Raw genomic sequence first — 16,410 nt, 5'->3', positions numbered from 1 at the left:
TTCATGGAGAATATAAAAGCTATGGAGAGAAATTCCCTCACATTTTTAGGCAAGTTAAGTCAGCCATCTTCCTTGGGCCTATTTTTGCATGTTTAAAATAGGAGATGGTTAGGATAGGAGGGCACATGAGAGACTTAACGATATTTAGGGTCTCTTCCAGTTCTAAAATTCTCTGTTCACCTCCTTTTATCTTTCAGGTTTTTAAAGGCAAGCAAGCAAATCTAAAACAAAAAGCTATTTAAATCTAACATAGCAGGGAATAAAAGGAACTATAATAGGAATCTTCAACTTAGTATTTTCTTCTAGCAAAGAGAAAAAAATAATCAAGTAAACAGTAAACAAATAAGAATTCTAGGTTTTCATACAAGAGAGCTGGTTTTGTTCTTTATAGACACATCAATTTAATCACAAAGAAATGGATGGCATTTCATATTAACGGCTGTGACTAATATCAAATATGTGACTAATATACCAATCAAATATTGGTATGTTATACTAAATTTTTAACATTCCTCCATCACAGAAGAATGCCAATTTATGTAGACTACCATAACTTAGTTTGCCTAGTAGAATTTCTAACATATGTGTTTGGCTCCCATATTTAATAGATTTAATCTCAGAATTCAAATGCAAATTGTACCTACATTTTAAATAGATGTGGGTAAGATTTTTAAATTCGTATTTTGTCCTTGAGATGTAAAAAAAATTTTAAATTAAAAATAAAAATCATGACACCTACATGGCATAGATTTGTCAGAATTATTATTGAAAATTGGCCAGGTACAGTGGCTCACACCTGTAATCCCAGAACTTTGGGAGGCCGAGGTGGGAGGATCACCTGAGGTCAGGAATTCAGGAGTTCAAGACCAGCCCAGCCAACATATTGAAACTCCATCTCTACTAATACAAAAATTAGCCAGGTTTGATGGCACGTACCTGTAGTCCCAGCTACTCAGGAGGCTAAGGCAGGAGAATCGCTTGAACCTCCGTCTCCTAGGGAGACGGAGCTTGCAGTGAGTGGAGATCACGCCACTCCAACCTGGGCAACAGAGTGAGACTCTGTCTCAAAAAAAAAAAATATATATATATATAAAATTATTATTATTATTATTGAAAATGAGGCCGGGTGCAGTGGCTCACACCTGTAAACCCAGCACTCTGGGAGGCCAAGGTGGGTGGATCATTTGAGGTCAGGAGTTCGAGACAAGCCTGGCCAACATGGTAAAACCCCACCTCTACTAAAAATTCAACAAAAAAAAAATCAGCCAGGTGCGGTGGTGCACACCTGTAATCCCAGCTACTCGGAGGGCTGAGGCAGGAGAATTGCTTGAACCTAGGAAGCAGAGATCATAGTGAGCCAAGATCATGCCACTGCACTCCAGCCTGGTCGACAGAGTGAGACTCTGTCAAAAGAAAGAAGAAGGAAAGAAGGAAATAAAGAAAATGAAACCATTTCTAACAAAAATACTAAAAGAAAAATTTGTCTGCAGTCCCTCCTCAGCTTAGTACATTCTCCATACAGCATCACTTCAAAAATGTTCACATTACATTCTATTTGCTTACATAATTCCTACCCTAAGGCACTACTTACATACAAGTATTTTTTTGCTTTTCCGGTCATACAAAATAACCTGTCTCCTTCCCTTAGGGCTTTGCAAAGTACTAGGAACTAACCTAACTAACTTTTAAAGAATTAAAAGGCAACCATAGCTTAAAGTCTACCTTTTCCAATTATCTCATTTGCACCATCAAAGGAGCCCTAACACAAAGGAATGGCTAATTTAGAAATTTCAAGTCTTCCTGAACAAGTTAGTCAAAGAAATATTTGGACTTACACTTGTAGAAACAGCAGACCAGGTTATTCAGACCAAGTATCCTTACAAAGACAATTTAAAAAGCTAGATAAGATAGTAAAACGATCTTAAAAGCACCAAATAACCACCAAAATAACGAGGAATGAAAAACGAGCTCAAATCCACTAGAAGTCCGGAACCCAGAAAGGTGACCTCAGCTTTTGCTTTTTGTGAGTTTGCCAACAAAGAAGCATTGAAGAGGCTGAGCTTTGTTGTCTGTTGCCTGCACTGCAGGCACAGGAGTCCAAAGTCAGAGTCTGAGACCCACCAAGGGTTAAGGACTGCAGTGAAAACAGCATTGGCTTTGGGCTGAGACTCTAAATGGCTGCACCCTAGAAGGAAAAAAGGAACCAGAAGGAAACCATGGACTGAAGTCAGTTTCAAGTCATCTAGGTGGCCCAGGAAAGTTAAAGATTTGAAATTTGATTAAGATGTTCTCACACCCCCAGGCACTTGGTGATAGCAAACGAAAATCTTCTTTAGAGAAATATTAACTTCATCTTATATTATATACATCAATTTATTTCTACAACACAACTGAATCAGCTTCATAGAGACTTCCCAACACTGGAATCATCGGACACAAACTGAAAAATAACTACACTTACTACATTCAAGGGGATCAAGGCCACACTTAAATATTTTTGCTTAAAATTGAAAACTATAAAAAGTGATATAGATTTGAAAAGAACCAAATAAAAATTTATTACTAAAAAAATAAAATAACCTAAATTAGGTATTTACTGGATGAGTTGATAACGGAGTAGGCACAGGTGAACAACATCCACAACAACGCCTTTGGTCAAAAAGAAGCAAAAAAAAAAAAAAAAAAAAAAGGAAAAGAAAAAAGGTAAGAGACAGGATAAGAAAGTCTAACATACTAAACTAGTCCCAAAATTACAGGAGAGAGAATATGAAGCAAAGACAATATTTGAAAAAATAATGGCTAAGAAATTTCCAGGACTGATAAGACACTAATCCACATATTCACACAGCCCAAAGAATGCCTAATCACAGCATAGTAAAACAGAAAGCCAAAGCCAAATATAAAAATCTTAAAAGCAGCCAAACAAAATCATATTATCTTAAAAGGTAAGACACAAAGAGCTGAGGTCTCAACAACAATGAAATGTGCTGAAATAAAGTAACCACCAATGTTACTAAATGTGCTAAAATAGAGTAACTGCTAACCTAGAATTCTGTACCTAGCAAAAATATCCTTTAAGAATGAGATAAATTAAAGACATATTTAAGCCAACTAAAGGAAATTCTAAAGAGTATGTTTCAGATCCTTCAAAATCAAAGAAAGCAATCTTAAATGCAAGACCATAGGAAAAGTAAAAAGATGATAAAGACCCGCATTAACTTAAATAAAATACTGGCAGTATCAAACAGTAACAACAACAATAATGAGGAAGAAAGAGAAAAAGTAAGAATGAATTAAAATGCACAACAAAACTGTATGAGTAGTGGCTGGGCATGGTGGCTCACACCTGTAATCCTAGCATTCTGGGAGGCTGGGACTTCGAGACCAGCCTAGCCAAGATGGTGAAACCCCATATCTACTCAAAGTACAAAAAAACTAGCCAGGCATGGTGGCACATGCCTGTAATCCCAGCTACTCGGGAGGCTGAGGCATGAGAATTGCTTTAACTTGGGAGGCAGAGGTTGCAGTGAGCCAAGATCACGCTACTGCACTCCAGGATGAGCAACACAGTGAGACTGTCTCAAAACAACAACAGAAACAAACAAACAAAAATAACTATATGAGGAGGGCTGCAAGTAGAATTAAAGTGCATTATCTGAGAAAAGGATAAAGGTATTGAATAACATTAGATTTTATAAGACAGCAATTTCTAAAATAACTAGTAAAAGAAGATCAAACAATAATAAAGAGAAAGCTAGTGCTGTTATATTCATCCCAAACTAGACTTTAATGTGAAAGTACTACCAGAATAAAAGAGGAAAACGTGATAATGTTGAGTCACTGAGAAGATATAGCTATTACACATTTCGATGCATCTAATAGCATAGCCTCAAATTTATAAAATATTAGAGAACTACAAAGGAAACACTCAAATTCACAATCATAATGGAGTATCCTAACATACGCTTTTAGTAACTGATGAACAAACAAAAGATCTCTCACGATACTTAAGATCTGAAATGCAGGATTAACAAATATGACCTAATAAAAAAATACAGAGAACTGCACTCAATAAATGGAGAGGGAAAAAAAAAAAGACAATATACTGAGCCATATATGGATCTCAAATTTTAAGTCTGAAATAACAGGCCTTTGAAACAGAGTATGTTGTTGGATTACACAGTAATTTTACAAATTAAAAACAAATAAAATAACTAGAAAATCTCCATATGTTTAGAAATAAAAATATAATACTTCCAAATAATCCAAAAGTCAAGGTACAAATCGTAATAGAAATCTGAAAACATTTTAAGTGAATTATAAAAATACTATGTACCAAAAAATACTACGTATCAAAACTAGTAATAGAACTAGCTAAAATGGTGCTTAGAGGGAAATGTTTAACTTTATGAATATATTTAAAATGAAGAAATGCTGAAAATTAAAGAACTTCACAAAAGAATCCCAAAAAGTAGGCGGGAAGGAAATAAGGAGCAGAAATTAACGCAATAGAAAATAAACATACAACAGACTAGCAAAATTCAAAATAGTTCTTTCGAAAGACTACTGATGGTTCTTTGGAAAGACTACTGATCTCTGGTGAAACTAATAAAGGAAAAGGAAAAGGTACAAATAACCTATGTCAGATATGAAAAGAGAATCTTTTCCTGCAGCCATTAAAAGGACCACAGAATATTTATTACAAACAATTTCATGCCAGTAAATTTAAAATTTCAGATACAAGAATTATTAGGGGAAGAATTACAAAAATAATCGCAAGATAGAATACTTGAATAGGCTTAAAAACAATACACTGAATTAATAATTAAAAACCTTTCTTCCCAACAGAAAGAAATGATAAATGCTCAAAGTGACAGGTACTCTAAATACCCCAACATGATCATTACATATTTTATGCGTGTATCAAAAAATCACATGTACCCCATAAATATGTACAAATAAATACCAAATTTTAAAAAACCTTTCCACAAAGAAAACTCCCAGCCCAGATGGTTTCTCTGACATGTTATAACAAATATTTAAGGAAGAATTCATTCCAACTATACACAAACTCTTCCAGAACCAAAAATGATGGGCACCTCATTTTATTTTATTTCACATCTTGACAAGAATGGTACAGGCCACCTCATTCATGAACACTCAGGTCTCTTAGCACAAAGAGCTTCTCAAAAAGCCCTTCCCTTACCAAACTAAAGTAGTATCCCCTGTCCCCTGAACCTATTTTATTCTATTTCAAGGCCTATATACTACCTGATGTTATTTGTGTTTGTGTATGTGTACATATATAATATTTACTGACTATGTCCCCCACTAAAATTTAAGCTCAGATAACACAGGCTCTGTTTTGTTCCCACCCAATGTTGCCACACTGTCTGCCTACAGCAGACAAAAAAACCCAAAAATATTTGTTCAACTAATAATTGGTTTTGGTTTTGTTGAGAAAATGACAAAAACACAAGTAGAATTCAGTAACACTTTCAAATGAATTCATACTGTACTATAATAATTGCAAGAGCATCATATACATGCTTTAGTGGTAGCAGTACAAGGTACATAATTCAGGATTCAAAAATAACTGATGAAGGAATGAGGCGTTCTTAAATTTCCAAACATCTCCCATCCCCAAGGGGAACCACAACTCTATTTCAATAGTTGTTTTATATATACTTGTTTCTTCTTTTCTGTATTAGGCACAAAATCATTCACTAACTCCATAAACAGTTATTGTACACTACTATGCCAGGCAGTATTCCAGACATTTAGACATTAAGAATACAATAATTAAGATAAGGTAGAGTAATGCATGGGACAGAAAAATAATACCCATAGAGTGTGATATATAATAGAGGCATATAGATTGTAGAGCTGAAGCATGACAGAGGAGCTAATAAACTTTTTAGGGGTAGATGTTTAGGGAAGGTTTCAGAAGTGGTGATACTAAATAAATACTTGTAAAATCAAATACAAAATATTTTTCATTTTACTATATGTGAAATGAGGATATGAAGTCTGAAAGTACTGCAGTAATTTACCACCATAAGATAAGCTAGCCCAAGAATGAAACCAAATCATGGGGAATACTGGAGAATGAATAAGAGAAATCAAGTCCTTGATGTTTTCATGTGAGCCACTGGATGAAACCTTAGCTGATGTTTACTAGAAGATCTGCTCAGTCCCTTATTTTGTTTAAGCCAGTTTTATGTTTTCTGTCACTTGCAATGTAAGAATACAGATGAATCTCTGAATTCTTTCAAAAGGCAAAGCATTTGCTAATTTCAGTGTATACATGTGGAGGGGCACTACTGGTATTTTTGAAGGCACAATTCTGTTTTGTAGGACCATTTCCAAACATCACAGGACACTTAGTGTATCTGGCCTCTACTCAGTAATTATGAGTAGTACCTCACAGTCACTGTGACAACCAAAAATGTCCTCATATAGTATTTCCAAACATCTCCCATCCCCAAGGGGAACCACAACTCTATTTCAATAGTTGTTACATACAGTATACCTTTTCTCACAGTAGCTCCAACAGATACGCTTAAATGTACTTAACACAATCTTAAATAAACTGGGATATACCACTGAAATATTCTAATTTTACATAAAAATTCATTTTTAACCAGTCACCTAGGACTATCTAAATGTTCAGCCAAAATCCTACGTATAGGTTCGGCACAGTGGCTAACGCCCATAATCCCAGCACTCTGGGAGGCCGAGGCAGGCGGATCACTTGAGGTCAGGAGTTCAAGACCAGCCTGGCCAACATGATGAAACCTTGTCTCTACTAAAAATATAAAAATTAGCTGGGTGTGGTGGCATGCGCCTGTAATCCCAGCTACTTGGGAGGCTGAGGCAGGAGAATCGCTGAAGCCAGGAGGCAAAGGTTGCATTGAGCTGAGATCAAGCCACTGCACTCCAGCCTGAGTGACCCAATAAGACTCCGTCTCAGAGAACGAACCCACACCAAAATCCTATGCACAGCTTATATTAACTCTTGGTGTAAACAGTGTTTTAAATTTGCCACTATTATCTGAAAATTCTTATTTATTTAAATTTCTCCATACAATACTGTAATTGACACCATCTGTTACCTTCTAATCAGTCATTTGCTTACCCTCTTCCTAGACTGAAAAGCCACATATTTATTTTCCCACCCTCCTCGTAACTAAGGCAGGGGCACGCCTGGATGGACGTCGGAAAGAGGGCTTCTGTGAAAGGTTTAGTTGCCTAATTAAGAGATGAGAGGACAAACTTCCACCTGTCTTTGGTAACTGTGTGAGAATGTGATGCCTGGAGCAGAGCCATCTGCAACCATGATGGCAAAGTCTGAGTCCAAAGTTAAGCACACTAAGGATAGCCAGCATAAAGATGTAAAACACCTGAATCCTTGATGAAATCATAGTGCAGCTAAATTGACTAATCACGGACTACTCCATTTCTGGACATTTTATGTGAGATACTGTATTTTTTTTTTTTTTTTTTTTTGAGATGGATTCTCGCTCTGTCACCCAGGCTGGAGTGCAGTGGCGCAATCCAGGCTCACTGCAACCTTCACCTCCCGAGTTCAAGTGATTCTCCTGCCTCAGCCTCTTGAGTAGCAGGGATTACAGGCACCTGCCACCACACCCTGCTAATTTTTGTATTTTTAGTAGAGATGGGGTTTCACTATGTTAGCCACGCTGGTCTCAAACTCCTGACCTCAAGTGATCCACCCGACTCAGCCTCCCGAATTGCTGGGATTACAGGCGTGAGCCACAGCGCCTGGCCCGAGATACTGTTTAAATCAATGTTAACTGGGTATTATACAACTTGGGGGCCTAACAAAACAAGATTTATTCAAGATCTGACACGTGATTGACAGTGGGAGAAGAACCAAGTTTTCTCAAAGATTTCAAGACTGGGTGGTTGAGAGAAAGGTAGTTAGAAAAGAGAAATTGGGGGAAGAGGAATACAAACACACACATGCTGCTGGGCGCAGTGGCTCATGCCTGTAATCCCAGCACTTTGAGAATCCCAGGTGGATCTCTTGAGCCCAGGAGTCTGACATCAGCCTGGAGAACACAGCAAGCCCCGGTCTCTTTAAAAAAAAAAAAAAAAAAAAAGGCTGGGTGTGGTGGTGCACACCTGTAGTCCTAGTTACTCAGGAGGCTAAGGGCTGAGATGGGAGAACTGCTTGAGTCTGAGAGGTCTAGGCTACAGTGAGCCGTGATTACGCCACTACATGCCAGTCTGGGTGACAAGAGTGAAACCCCGTCAGTCTCACAAACAACAAAACATGTATGCGCATATATAAACACACTAGGTGAGGTTTGGTGAAGAGATCAAACTGACTCAGTTTAGTATGAGCTACACTCATGGTAGTATACATAAGATAGACATATATAGAAGGAAGTGGAAGTGGGGAGTTGCAGAACCGAGAAACAGCCCCACAGAAGTGATGGTTTATATCATAAAGGATATGATCACCAAGAGAACACAGTGAAAAGCATACGGAACCTTCAGGACACTGGTTACTTCCCCAGGATCCATTCTTCCTTCCCCATATTGTGTTGCAGTCTTCATTTTCAGATAAAATTCACTCCACTGACTAGGCCACTTAGGATAATTACATCCCTCTGGACAAAGATATTGTTACAGGTTTGGCAGCATGATCTATGTTTGTTTAATCAAACTAGAGCTTAGGATTGTTGGGAAAAGGCTAGGAGAAGTGGCTTTCTCTCTTCCTTTGGAAATAAATGAAGGGGCTATAATATGAACATCACTAGTGGCCCTTTTTTTTTTTTTTTTTAATTGGAAGGGAAGCCTAAAGCCCAAACAGGAGGACAATGTTGAGAGAACAGCAGATAAATGAGACCTTAGCCCTGATGACATGACAAAGCACTCTTCAAGCCACTTCTATCTATGTACTTGCCAATTATACAAGCCAAAACATCTCTTCGGGTTTTTTTGTTTTTTTGAGATGGGGTCTCGCTCTGTCACCCAGACTGAAGTGCAGTGGCCCAATCATAGCTCACTGCAGCCTTGAACTCCGCCTCTCATGCAATCCTCCCATGTCCACCTCCCAGAACTGCTGGGATTACAGGTGTGAGATATCTTTCATTTTTAAATCCCATTTGCAGGCTAACTGATATAAGGAAAATGTGAAGAAACTTCCTGAGAAATAGAGAATCAGGAAGTATAATGCAGAAAAGCCAAGAAATTTAGATCATTTTATGACTACAGAAGCCAGTGTGTGTGTGTGTATATATATACACACACACACATACATATACACACACACACACACATATATATACACACACACATATATATATATATATATATTTTTTTTTTTTTTTTTTTTTTGAGACGGAGTCTCATTCTGTCACCCAGGCTGGAATGCAGTGGTGTGATAGAAGACAGTATATCAGTATATTTCACAACTGATCTAAGGCAGCAGTCCTCAACCTTTTTGGCACCAGGGACTGGTTTTGTGGAAGACAATTTTTCCATGGGACAGGAGTTGGGTGGGGGATGGTTTCAGGATGAAACTGTTCCACCTCAGATCATCAGGCATTAGATTCTCATAAAGAACATGCAACCAAACCCCTTGCATGTGCAGTTCACAACAAAGCTGGCGCTCCTATAAGAAACTAATGCCGCCACTGATCTGCCAGGAGGTGGACCTCAGGCGGTAATGCTTGCTTTCCTGCTGCTCACCTCCTGCTATGCTGCCCAGTTCCTAACACCAAACAAGCCAAGGACCCATACCTGTCTGCAGCCTGGGGGTTGGGAACTCCTGGGTCTAAGGAAACCAAGGATGACAGAGGAAATATCATTGGATTTGATGATTGAGAGGTCACAGACAACTTATAAAACAGTAGTTTCAGTGGTGAAATGGTAAAGGCATTCCGAGTGCAAAGGATAGAAACATTTAGTAAGAACTCTACAATGTACCAAACACTTGGATGGACATTTAACATGTGTTAATTTCTTCAACTACCATCCTGTGAGATAAGTATAACATATTTTATAGATACAGAATGAAATCTGAATAGTAACATACCCACAGTCACACAGCTACTAAAGTGGTTTTAAAAGACTTCAAAAACCAAGATCAAAAGTTCTATCTTGCTCAAAAGTCAATGTTCTTCCTACTATAACAGCTTCCTGGGATGAAAGAATGAGTCTTTAAAGAAAAGAACAGAAATAGAGTGGCATAGCAGACTCAAGCTTTAGAATGTCCTCCTAGAGTTGAACAGCATACACACTTATATGGCAGAAGATACAAGCATCTATGTAGACTAGAGAGGGAGAGGCTGAAGAAAGTGGATAGGAAATGAAAATGGACAGTTTCTAGAGAAAGAAAGATGGGAAAGGGTAATCATGGACACATTTGGAGGGAGGGGGTTGCTTTTGAAAAGAAGGAAGGTCATTTCTTCCTCTGAGATATATGTAAATAAAGAGATGACATTGAGATGAAAAAAGTGAAGTGGAAGTATACCTCAGATGGTTGAGATTTTTCTCAGTAAAGGAAGAGATCAAGTTATTTGCTATAAAAACCTTAGGAAATGAGAAGAAAAGGAGCACAACACTAGAGACCCAGCAGAGAGCACCAACTGGCATAAAAACTTACCAATATCCTCATATAGCTGTCTCTGATGTCCCTCAGAATTTCAGGGGTCAAACTGATAAAGCTAGTGAGGCTTATTTAGGATTGGGCACTGGAAAGGTACGTCTACAGAAAGTGAAGCATTCTAGGCCACCAATAGCAGCTTAGTAAAAGCTGATGATCATGGGATCCTGGTTACACAGGGAGGCAAATGAAATCAGCACTAGGGTAATGGATTGGACGAACCAGGAGACAAAGAAGGTTCATAAAGAGAAAGTGAGAGAGAAAGGAAAAAATACCAAATTCCATTAAGAGTGGAAGAGTGAGAGGTCTAGTTTGTTTGTTTGGAGACAGGGTCTCGCTGTCACCCAGACTGGAGTGCAATGGCATGATCTTGGCTCACTGCAATCTCCACATCTCGGGCTCGAACAATCCTCCTGCCTCAGCCTCCCAAGTAGCTGGAATCACAGGCATGCACCACCACACCTGACTTATTTTTGTATATATTTTTTTTTTTTGTACAGACGAGGTTTCACCATGTTGCCTAGGCTGGTCTCAAACTCCTGGACTCATGCGATGCATCCGCTTTGGCCTCTCCCAAAGTGCTGGAATTATAGGCATGAGCCACCACACCCTGCCAAAGTCAGAGGTTTTAGAGTTTGAGGTCAGATGTTTTTTGATACAGAGCTTCAAATCATTTTGCCAAAAGCAGTAAGCCACTGACTGGGGCTCGGAAACCCCGACTTTGCTACGGTCCCTTCAAACTGTATGCAGAGAATTCAGAGACAACCAGCTCTAAAAACACACAGGCTCTGGTTCTAGAAAAGTGAAGGCTAGCAACGAATCAACTAGCTCATACAAGAATAAAACATAAAAATATTCCTCCTTCTTTTAAGCTGAACAATTCTATCTCTAAAATTTAAAAATGCATTAATAGGTCAAAAGTCCACAGCAAAGGGAAAAACAGATTATGTGTTATGAGACAGAATGAAAAGTAAACAAATCTGTCAGGCTATTTATAACCCACACGTTAAAAACTTTTAGCATACAATTCTAATACAGCAGGCATAGTTTGTGCTTATAACTTTGGAGAACAACTAGCATAACTTCCAGAAAACGATGTTGCTCAATTTAATGTTAATAAAAAGGTCCACCCATTAGCAATCTCAAAGAGCAAGCTATCATTTATATTTTTAATCTCACTTCTACAATTTTGGGGCTCTTGACACATTATCCAACCCTTGCATCCAGGGAAAGATGGAAAAATTAGCCATGGCAACTTCCTCCGCTACCGCTTTGATCCTAACATTTTGCACTTCCAACTCTGGCAAGGTACCACGTTATTTAGGACAGTTTTTTACACTAGTAATTCTGACTACCCTTGCTCCACAAATAAAGGAGGGAGCTGAGACTGACAAGTCTAAATTATATGGAAAATATCGAGTACTCCTAAGGAGTGTTAAGCAGTAACAACAATCGAGAATACAAGCAATTTAAGAAGTTTTGAACTTAAAAAGCTTTTCTCCATTTTAGTCCTGTCTAAATAGAAACAAAGGGCTTGTACAACATGGAATTCTAAAACGTCAGTGGGCAATTTAAACTAACACTGAATAAAAGAATAAATCACTTATCCTTGCTTGTACCATTAAGTGATGTCTTACATGTACTGCATAAGGTCTTCTTTTTTAAAACGAATATAACACTTCCCAATTCTTTCACTAGATCTAGAAAGCTCACGCCCCCACCTCAAAGGATCAGAGGCCAAAGATTTCCTACAGCCGAAAAAAATGAATGATTTAGATGAACAATCATTTGCCAACACAGGCACCATTCCTCTACTCCGAGGGTCAAGGAGTCAGACTCCGACCTAAACCATCCAAGGCTCCTGGGGACTTGATTCTCTCATTAAAGTGAACAAAATTCACTGGCCTTTGGATAACAGCCCTTTCTTTGTAACTCCACATGCCGGGCTATCGGGTATTTTCCCAGGCAGAGAGTTTAAAACTTTTAGAGGAAGCAAGAGGGTCGAAACGAGGAAGACTGGGAAGCGACTAAAATGGGAGGGGCGGACGACCCACCCACCTAACGCGAACGGGGCACCGCTTGCAGAGGCGAAGCTCCAGCAACAGCCAGGAAAGGTGGAGGACTGCGGGCGTCGCGACCCCCTTCCACTGCGTGAGAATGGAGGACCTGCAAAGCCAGGGGCCAACTGGAGGCCTGAATGGGGAGTGCGGGGAGGGGAGAGGGTGGGACGTGGAGAGAAGAGAGCCACGGGGTCGGGCCGAGCACCGTAGGGTCCGGAGCAGCGGCGGGGCAAAGCCGAGGAAGCTTTGCCGGGGGAGGAGACGTCAATGCTTGCAGCCTCACTCACCTGCCAGACGCTCGCCCAGTGGCCAGAAGTACGAGCGCCGCCTGGGCTTTTCGTCTCCTGCCGGACGCAGCTCCTGCTGCCGCCGGTGCTCCAGGACCGGAGAGTTGAGGGTGGTACAGAAACGGGCAAAGCAGCGACCGGACCCGAGCCCAGGGAGGCGTACATAGGGGCGCTGGGGCCCGAGAAGGCAACTGCGTGCTTCACCTTCCTCACCAACAGCCAACAACGGTTCCCGGGAACAGCATCGAGCCAACCTCGGTCCGCTGCTCCCGGACCTTAGCCCGCAGGTCCCCCCCAGCAGCGGCCAGGCTTCCGGCGGCCACACCCCGCCCCCTTGCTACTTGCCCTCCGCCATCTTGTGGGAGGTGGGAAGAATACACTGCGCATGCGTGAGAGGTGGTGCTGGCTTCCCACAGCAGAGGGACTAGAGCCTGTTATGCGCAGGCGCAATGGGTGCTGCGCTCCGCTTGCGGGGCACTGCTTGGCGATTCTGTCCCGTGAGCCATTGCTGCCTAGGCAGCCGAGTCTCAGTTGCCATACCTACTGTCCTTCTCTGAATTGTGCTGCAGCCCAGTTAATAGAGCCTTCTGCACACACTAGTCCGTTATTATTCTGCAAACATCTGTCGAATGCTCACTATTTGCTACTCCCCGTACTAGACGCTGATGATGGAAAGATGAATACAACTCCGTCCCAACCCCACAGGGGCTCATAAGATAGCGGAGGAACGGAGATGAACAAGTTATTTCGACCTCTGCTTTCCTACCACCTCTCACTACCACCCTGTAGTTTTAATTTTAAAACACCTCTTCCGGGAAATCCTTGTTTGTCTCACACAGTGTGGTAAGTTATTTACCTTACATTACCTCTTCAGTTTCATTTCATTCAACATTAATTAAACAGTATCATTTGGCTTTCCGATATATACTAGATACTGTTTCAGGCTCTAGATTTACAGCAATAAGAAATACAATAAACTCATGGAACTTACATTCTAGTGTGAAAGAATAGACAATAAAAGACAGTAAACAAAAGAATGTTTGATGGTGATAAGGAATAGAAAGAGAGCAAACCACACAGAAAGATGATGGACAGAGAGGTGGTGATTACTGATCTTTCTCCAGAGGTGACGTTTAATCTGAACCCTAACTTACCACAGGGGCCCAGGAGCCATCGGAAGACCTGAGGCAAAAGCTTTCAGCAGAGGGAACCACAGAACAGAGCCTGAGGTGGTAGCAAGTCTGATATGAAAGAGGGACAGAAAGAATAGGTGGGATGGACAGTGGGAAGGGGAAGTGGTCGGGGGAGTAAGAGGCCAAATCAGGTAGGGCCTCCGGGTCTTGGTAAGAAGTTGGATTTTATTCAAAATGGCCCTTGAATGTTGTTGACGCTGCCTCCCCTAGCCCCCACTACTCCTCTTCAAACACTTCTAGCTCCTGACTGCCTTGCTGCTTTGTATATGCCCCCTTGACTACCTGGAAGACCCTTCCTCTTGTTCTTTAAATGTCTAACTTGTTATCTTTCAAGTTTCAGTTTAAATGTCACCTCAGAAAGGCCATCCTTCCTAGAATAATAAATTTTCCCCTGCCTTCCTTATTATTCTCAATCATTGCACCTTATCATCTTTTCCATGGTACTCAATATGTTTTTAAATGGTCTATTTATTGTTTCTTCACTGCCTCCACACTAAACAGCGGACTCCATAAGAAAGGGAAGACATTTTGTTCACCAATGAACACACAGTGCCAAGCACCATGCCTGGCATGGGTGATCTGTTGCTCAGTGTCTTTTGATTTGATAAGTGTGGAAGTTTGTCAGAGTCTAACTGGTTGGTGGTGTACTAAATGCAAGTCACTTCTTATTTATATGTATCCTCAACTAATTTATAAATAGGAATCTTGGAGAGAGCAAATGGGATGGAGAAGGGTGGGTGATGGTGGGGCAGTGGGCAGGGTTTATATTACGTATGTTTGTAGTATGGGGAGAAGGAAGGCTTCAAGTTAATGGAATCCCTATTGTATGTGCTGTGAACTATGTTAGATATGAAATCCTCACCACAACCTGCTAGATAATTATCCTCACTATTATACATGGGCAAATTCAGAGAGATTAAGTCCCTTGCCCAAGGTCTCACATTAAGGGATAGTGCTGACCATAAAGTCTATGCCCTTCCCATCTAAAGAAATTGGATTTGGAGACAGGCTTATTTGGTGATTTGATTCTGTGTCATTAGCAGGCTTTCATTAGAGATTTCAGTTACCCCCAGTTAAGAGTCCCAGTCATATTACTATCCCTGTATAGGACCTCAAAGGGCCTGACCAGAAACTATTGTCATTCTTTTCTTTTGAACTAGAGCAGAGCTCATTTTAGCATTTTCCTTTTAATGTTTTTTTTTTAATTCTGTATTTATTTTTATTAATAACATACATACATTTTCATTAAAGGAAAAGAAGAAATACCATCTAAATGGATACATAGTCTAAATGCTAGCTGCATCCATTGGTTAGGCTTCTCACTGTGCCTAGATGGGACTAGCTCTCCCATCTAGGACCCAGGTGATACCTTAGACCCCCAAAGACCCCTCTGGAAAAGAGTTATAGGCTCACTGCAACAACCTCTTCTTCCACTGACTTATCAGAATTACACACCATCATTTCCCCTCTAAATGGGATAGCTGCCTCGGGATGGCTGGGGAGACCTACCAGGAAGGATGGGGCTGGCATCTTATTTGTAGGGGCCATTTAGTCCTTACACGAGAGAAGAGATTCACTGAACTCATAACATATGCTCATCAACCAAACCCTATCGGTCCATGTGCAAATCAAGTAGTAGGTAGGAATATATACTTGAAAACACTTCCCCACCTTCTACCTCACTACAATGTAATCCTTGGAATAAATCCTAGAAACAAGACAAAGTCTTCAGTTTCTATGGTATTTGCTTCTCTTATGGTTACCATCTGTTAGAGACTGAATTGTGCTACTCCGAAAAAAGGTATGTTGAAGTTCTAACTTTCAGTACCAAAGAATGTACCCTTATTTTGAAATAAAGTTATTGCAGATTTAATTAAGATAAAATGAGGTCATACTGCAATAGAGTAGGATAACCGACCATGACTACTGTCCCTTTAAGAAGGTGACCATGTGAAGACAGAGACAGAACGTGAGGATGCCAGATGAGGACAAAGACAAATCGGAGTTATGCAGCTACAAGCCAAGGAATGCCAAAGACTGCCAGCAAACCGTCAGAAGCTAGGAAGAGGCATGCATGGACTTTCCTACAGGTTTTCAAGGGAACATGGCCCTGTGGACACCTTGACTTTGGATTTATAACTTTCAGAACTCTAAGTCATTAAATATCTGTTGTTTTAAGCCACCCAATCTGTGGTACTTTGTTATAACAGCTCTATGAAATTAATACACCA

At 40.2% G+C, this 16,410-nt stretch overlaps 1 protein-coding gene across 8 annotated transcripts in view; it reads right to left on the bottom strand.

Moving 5' to 3' along the window:
- APC (APC regulator of WNT signaling pathway) overlaps positions 1–13,369 on the bottom strand; it is a 142,511-nt gene extending 129,142 nt beyond the window's left edge. For all 8 annotated transcript variants that reach the window (XM_015140575.3, XM_028849654.2, XM_078005103.1 and 5 more), the window contains exon 1: positions 12,987–13,369. Coding sequence is in view for 4 of the 8 variants with exons in the window: in XM_015140573.3 (XP_014996059.3) it covers positions 12,987–13,151 (165 nt within the window). In the remaining 4 variants the exon portion in view is untranslated. The remainder of the gene's footprint in view (positions 1–12,986) is intronic.
- Positions 13,370–16,410: the final 3,041 nt, after the last annotated feature.

The sequence above is a fragment of the Macaca mulatta genome, chromosome 6 (assembly GCF_049350105.2).
Source record: "Macaca mulatta isolate MMU2019108-1 chromosome 6, T2T-MMU8v2.0, whole genome shotgun sequence".
Taxonomy (NCBI): domain Eukaryota; kingdom Metazoa; phylum Chordata; class Mammalia; order Primates; family Cercopithecidae; genus Macaca; species Macaca mulatta.
This window is presented reverse-complemented; position numbering and strand designations above follow the sequence as displayed.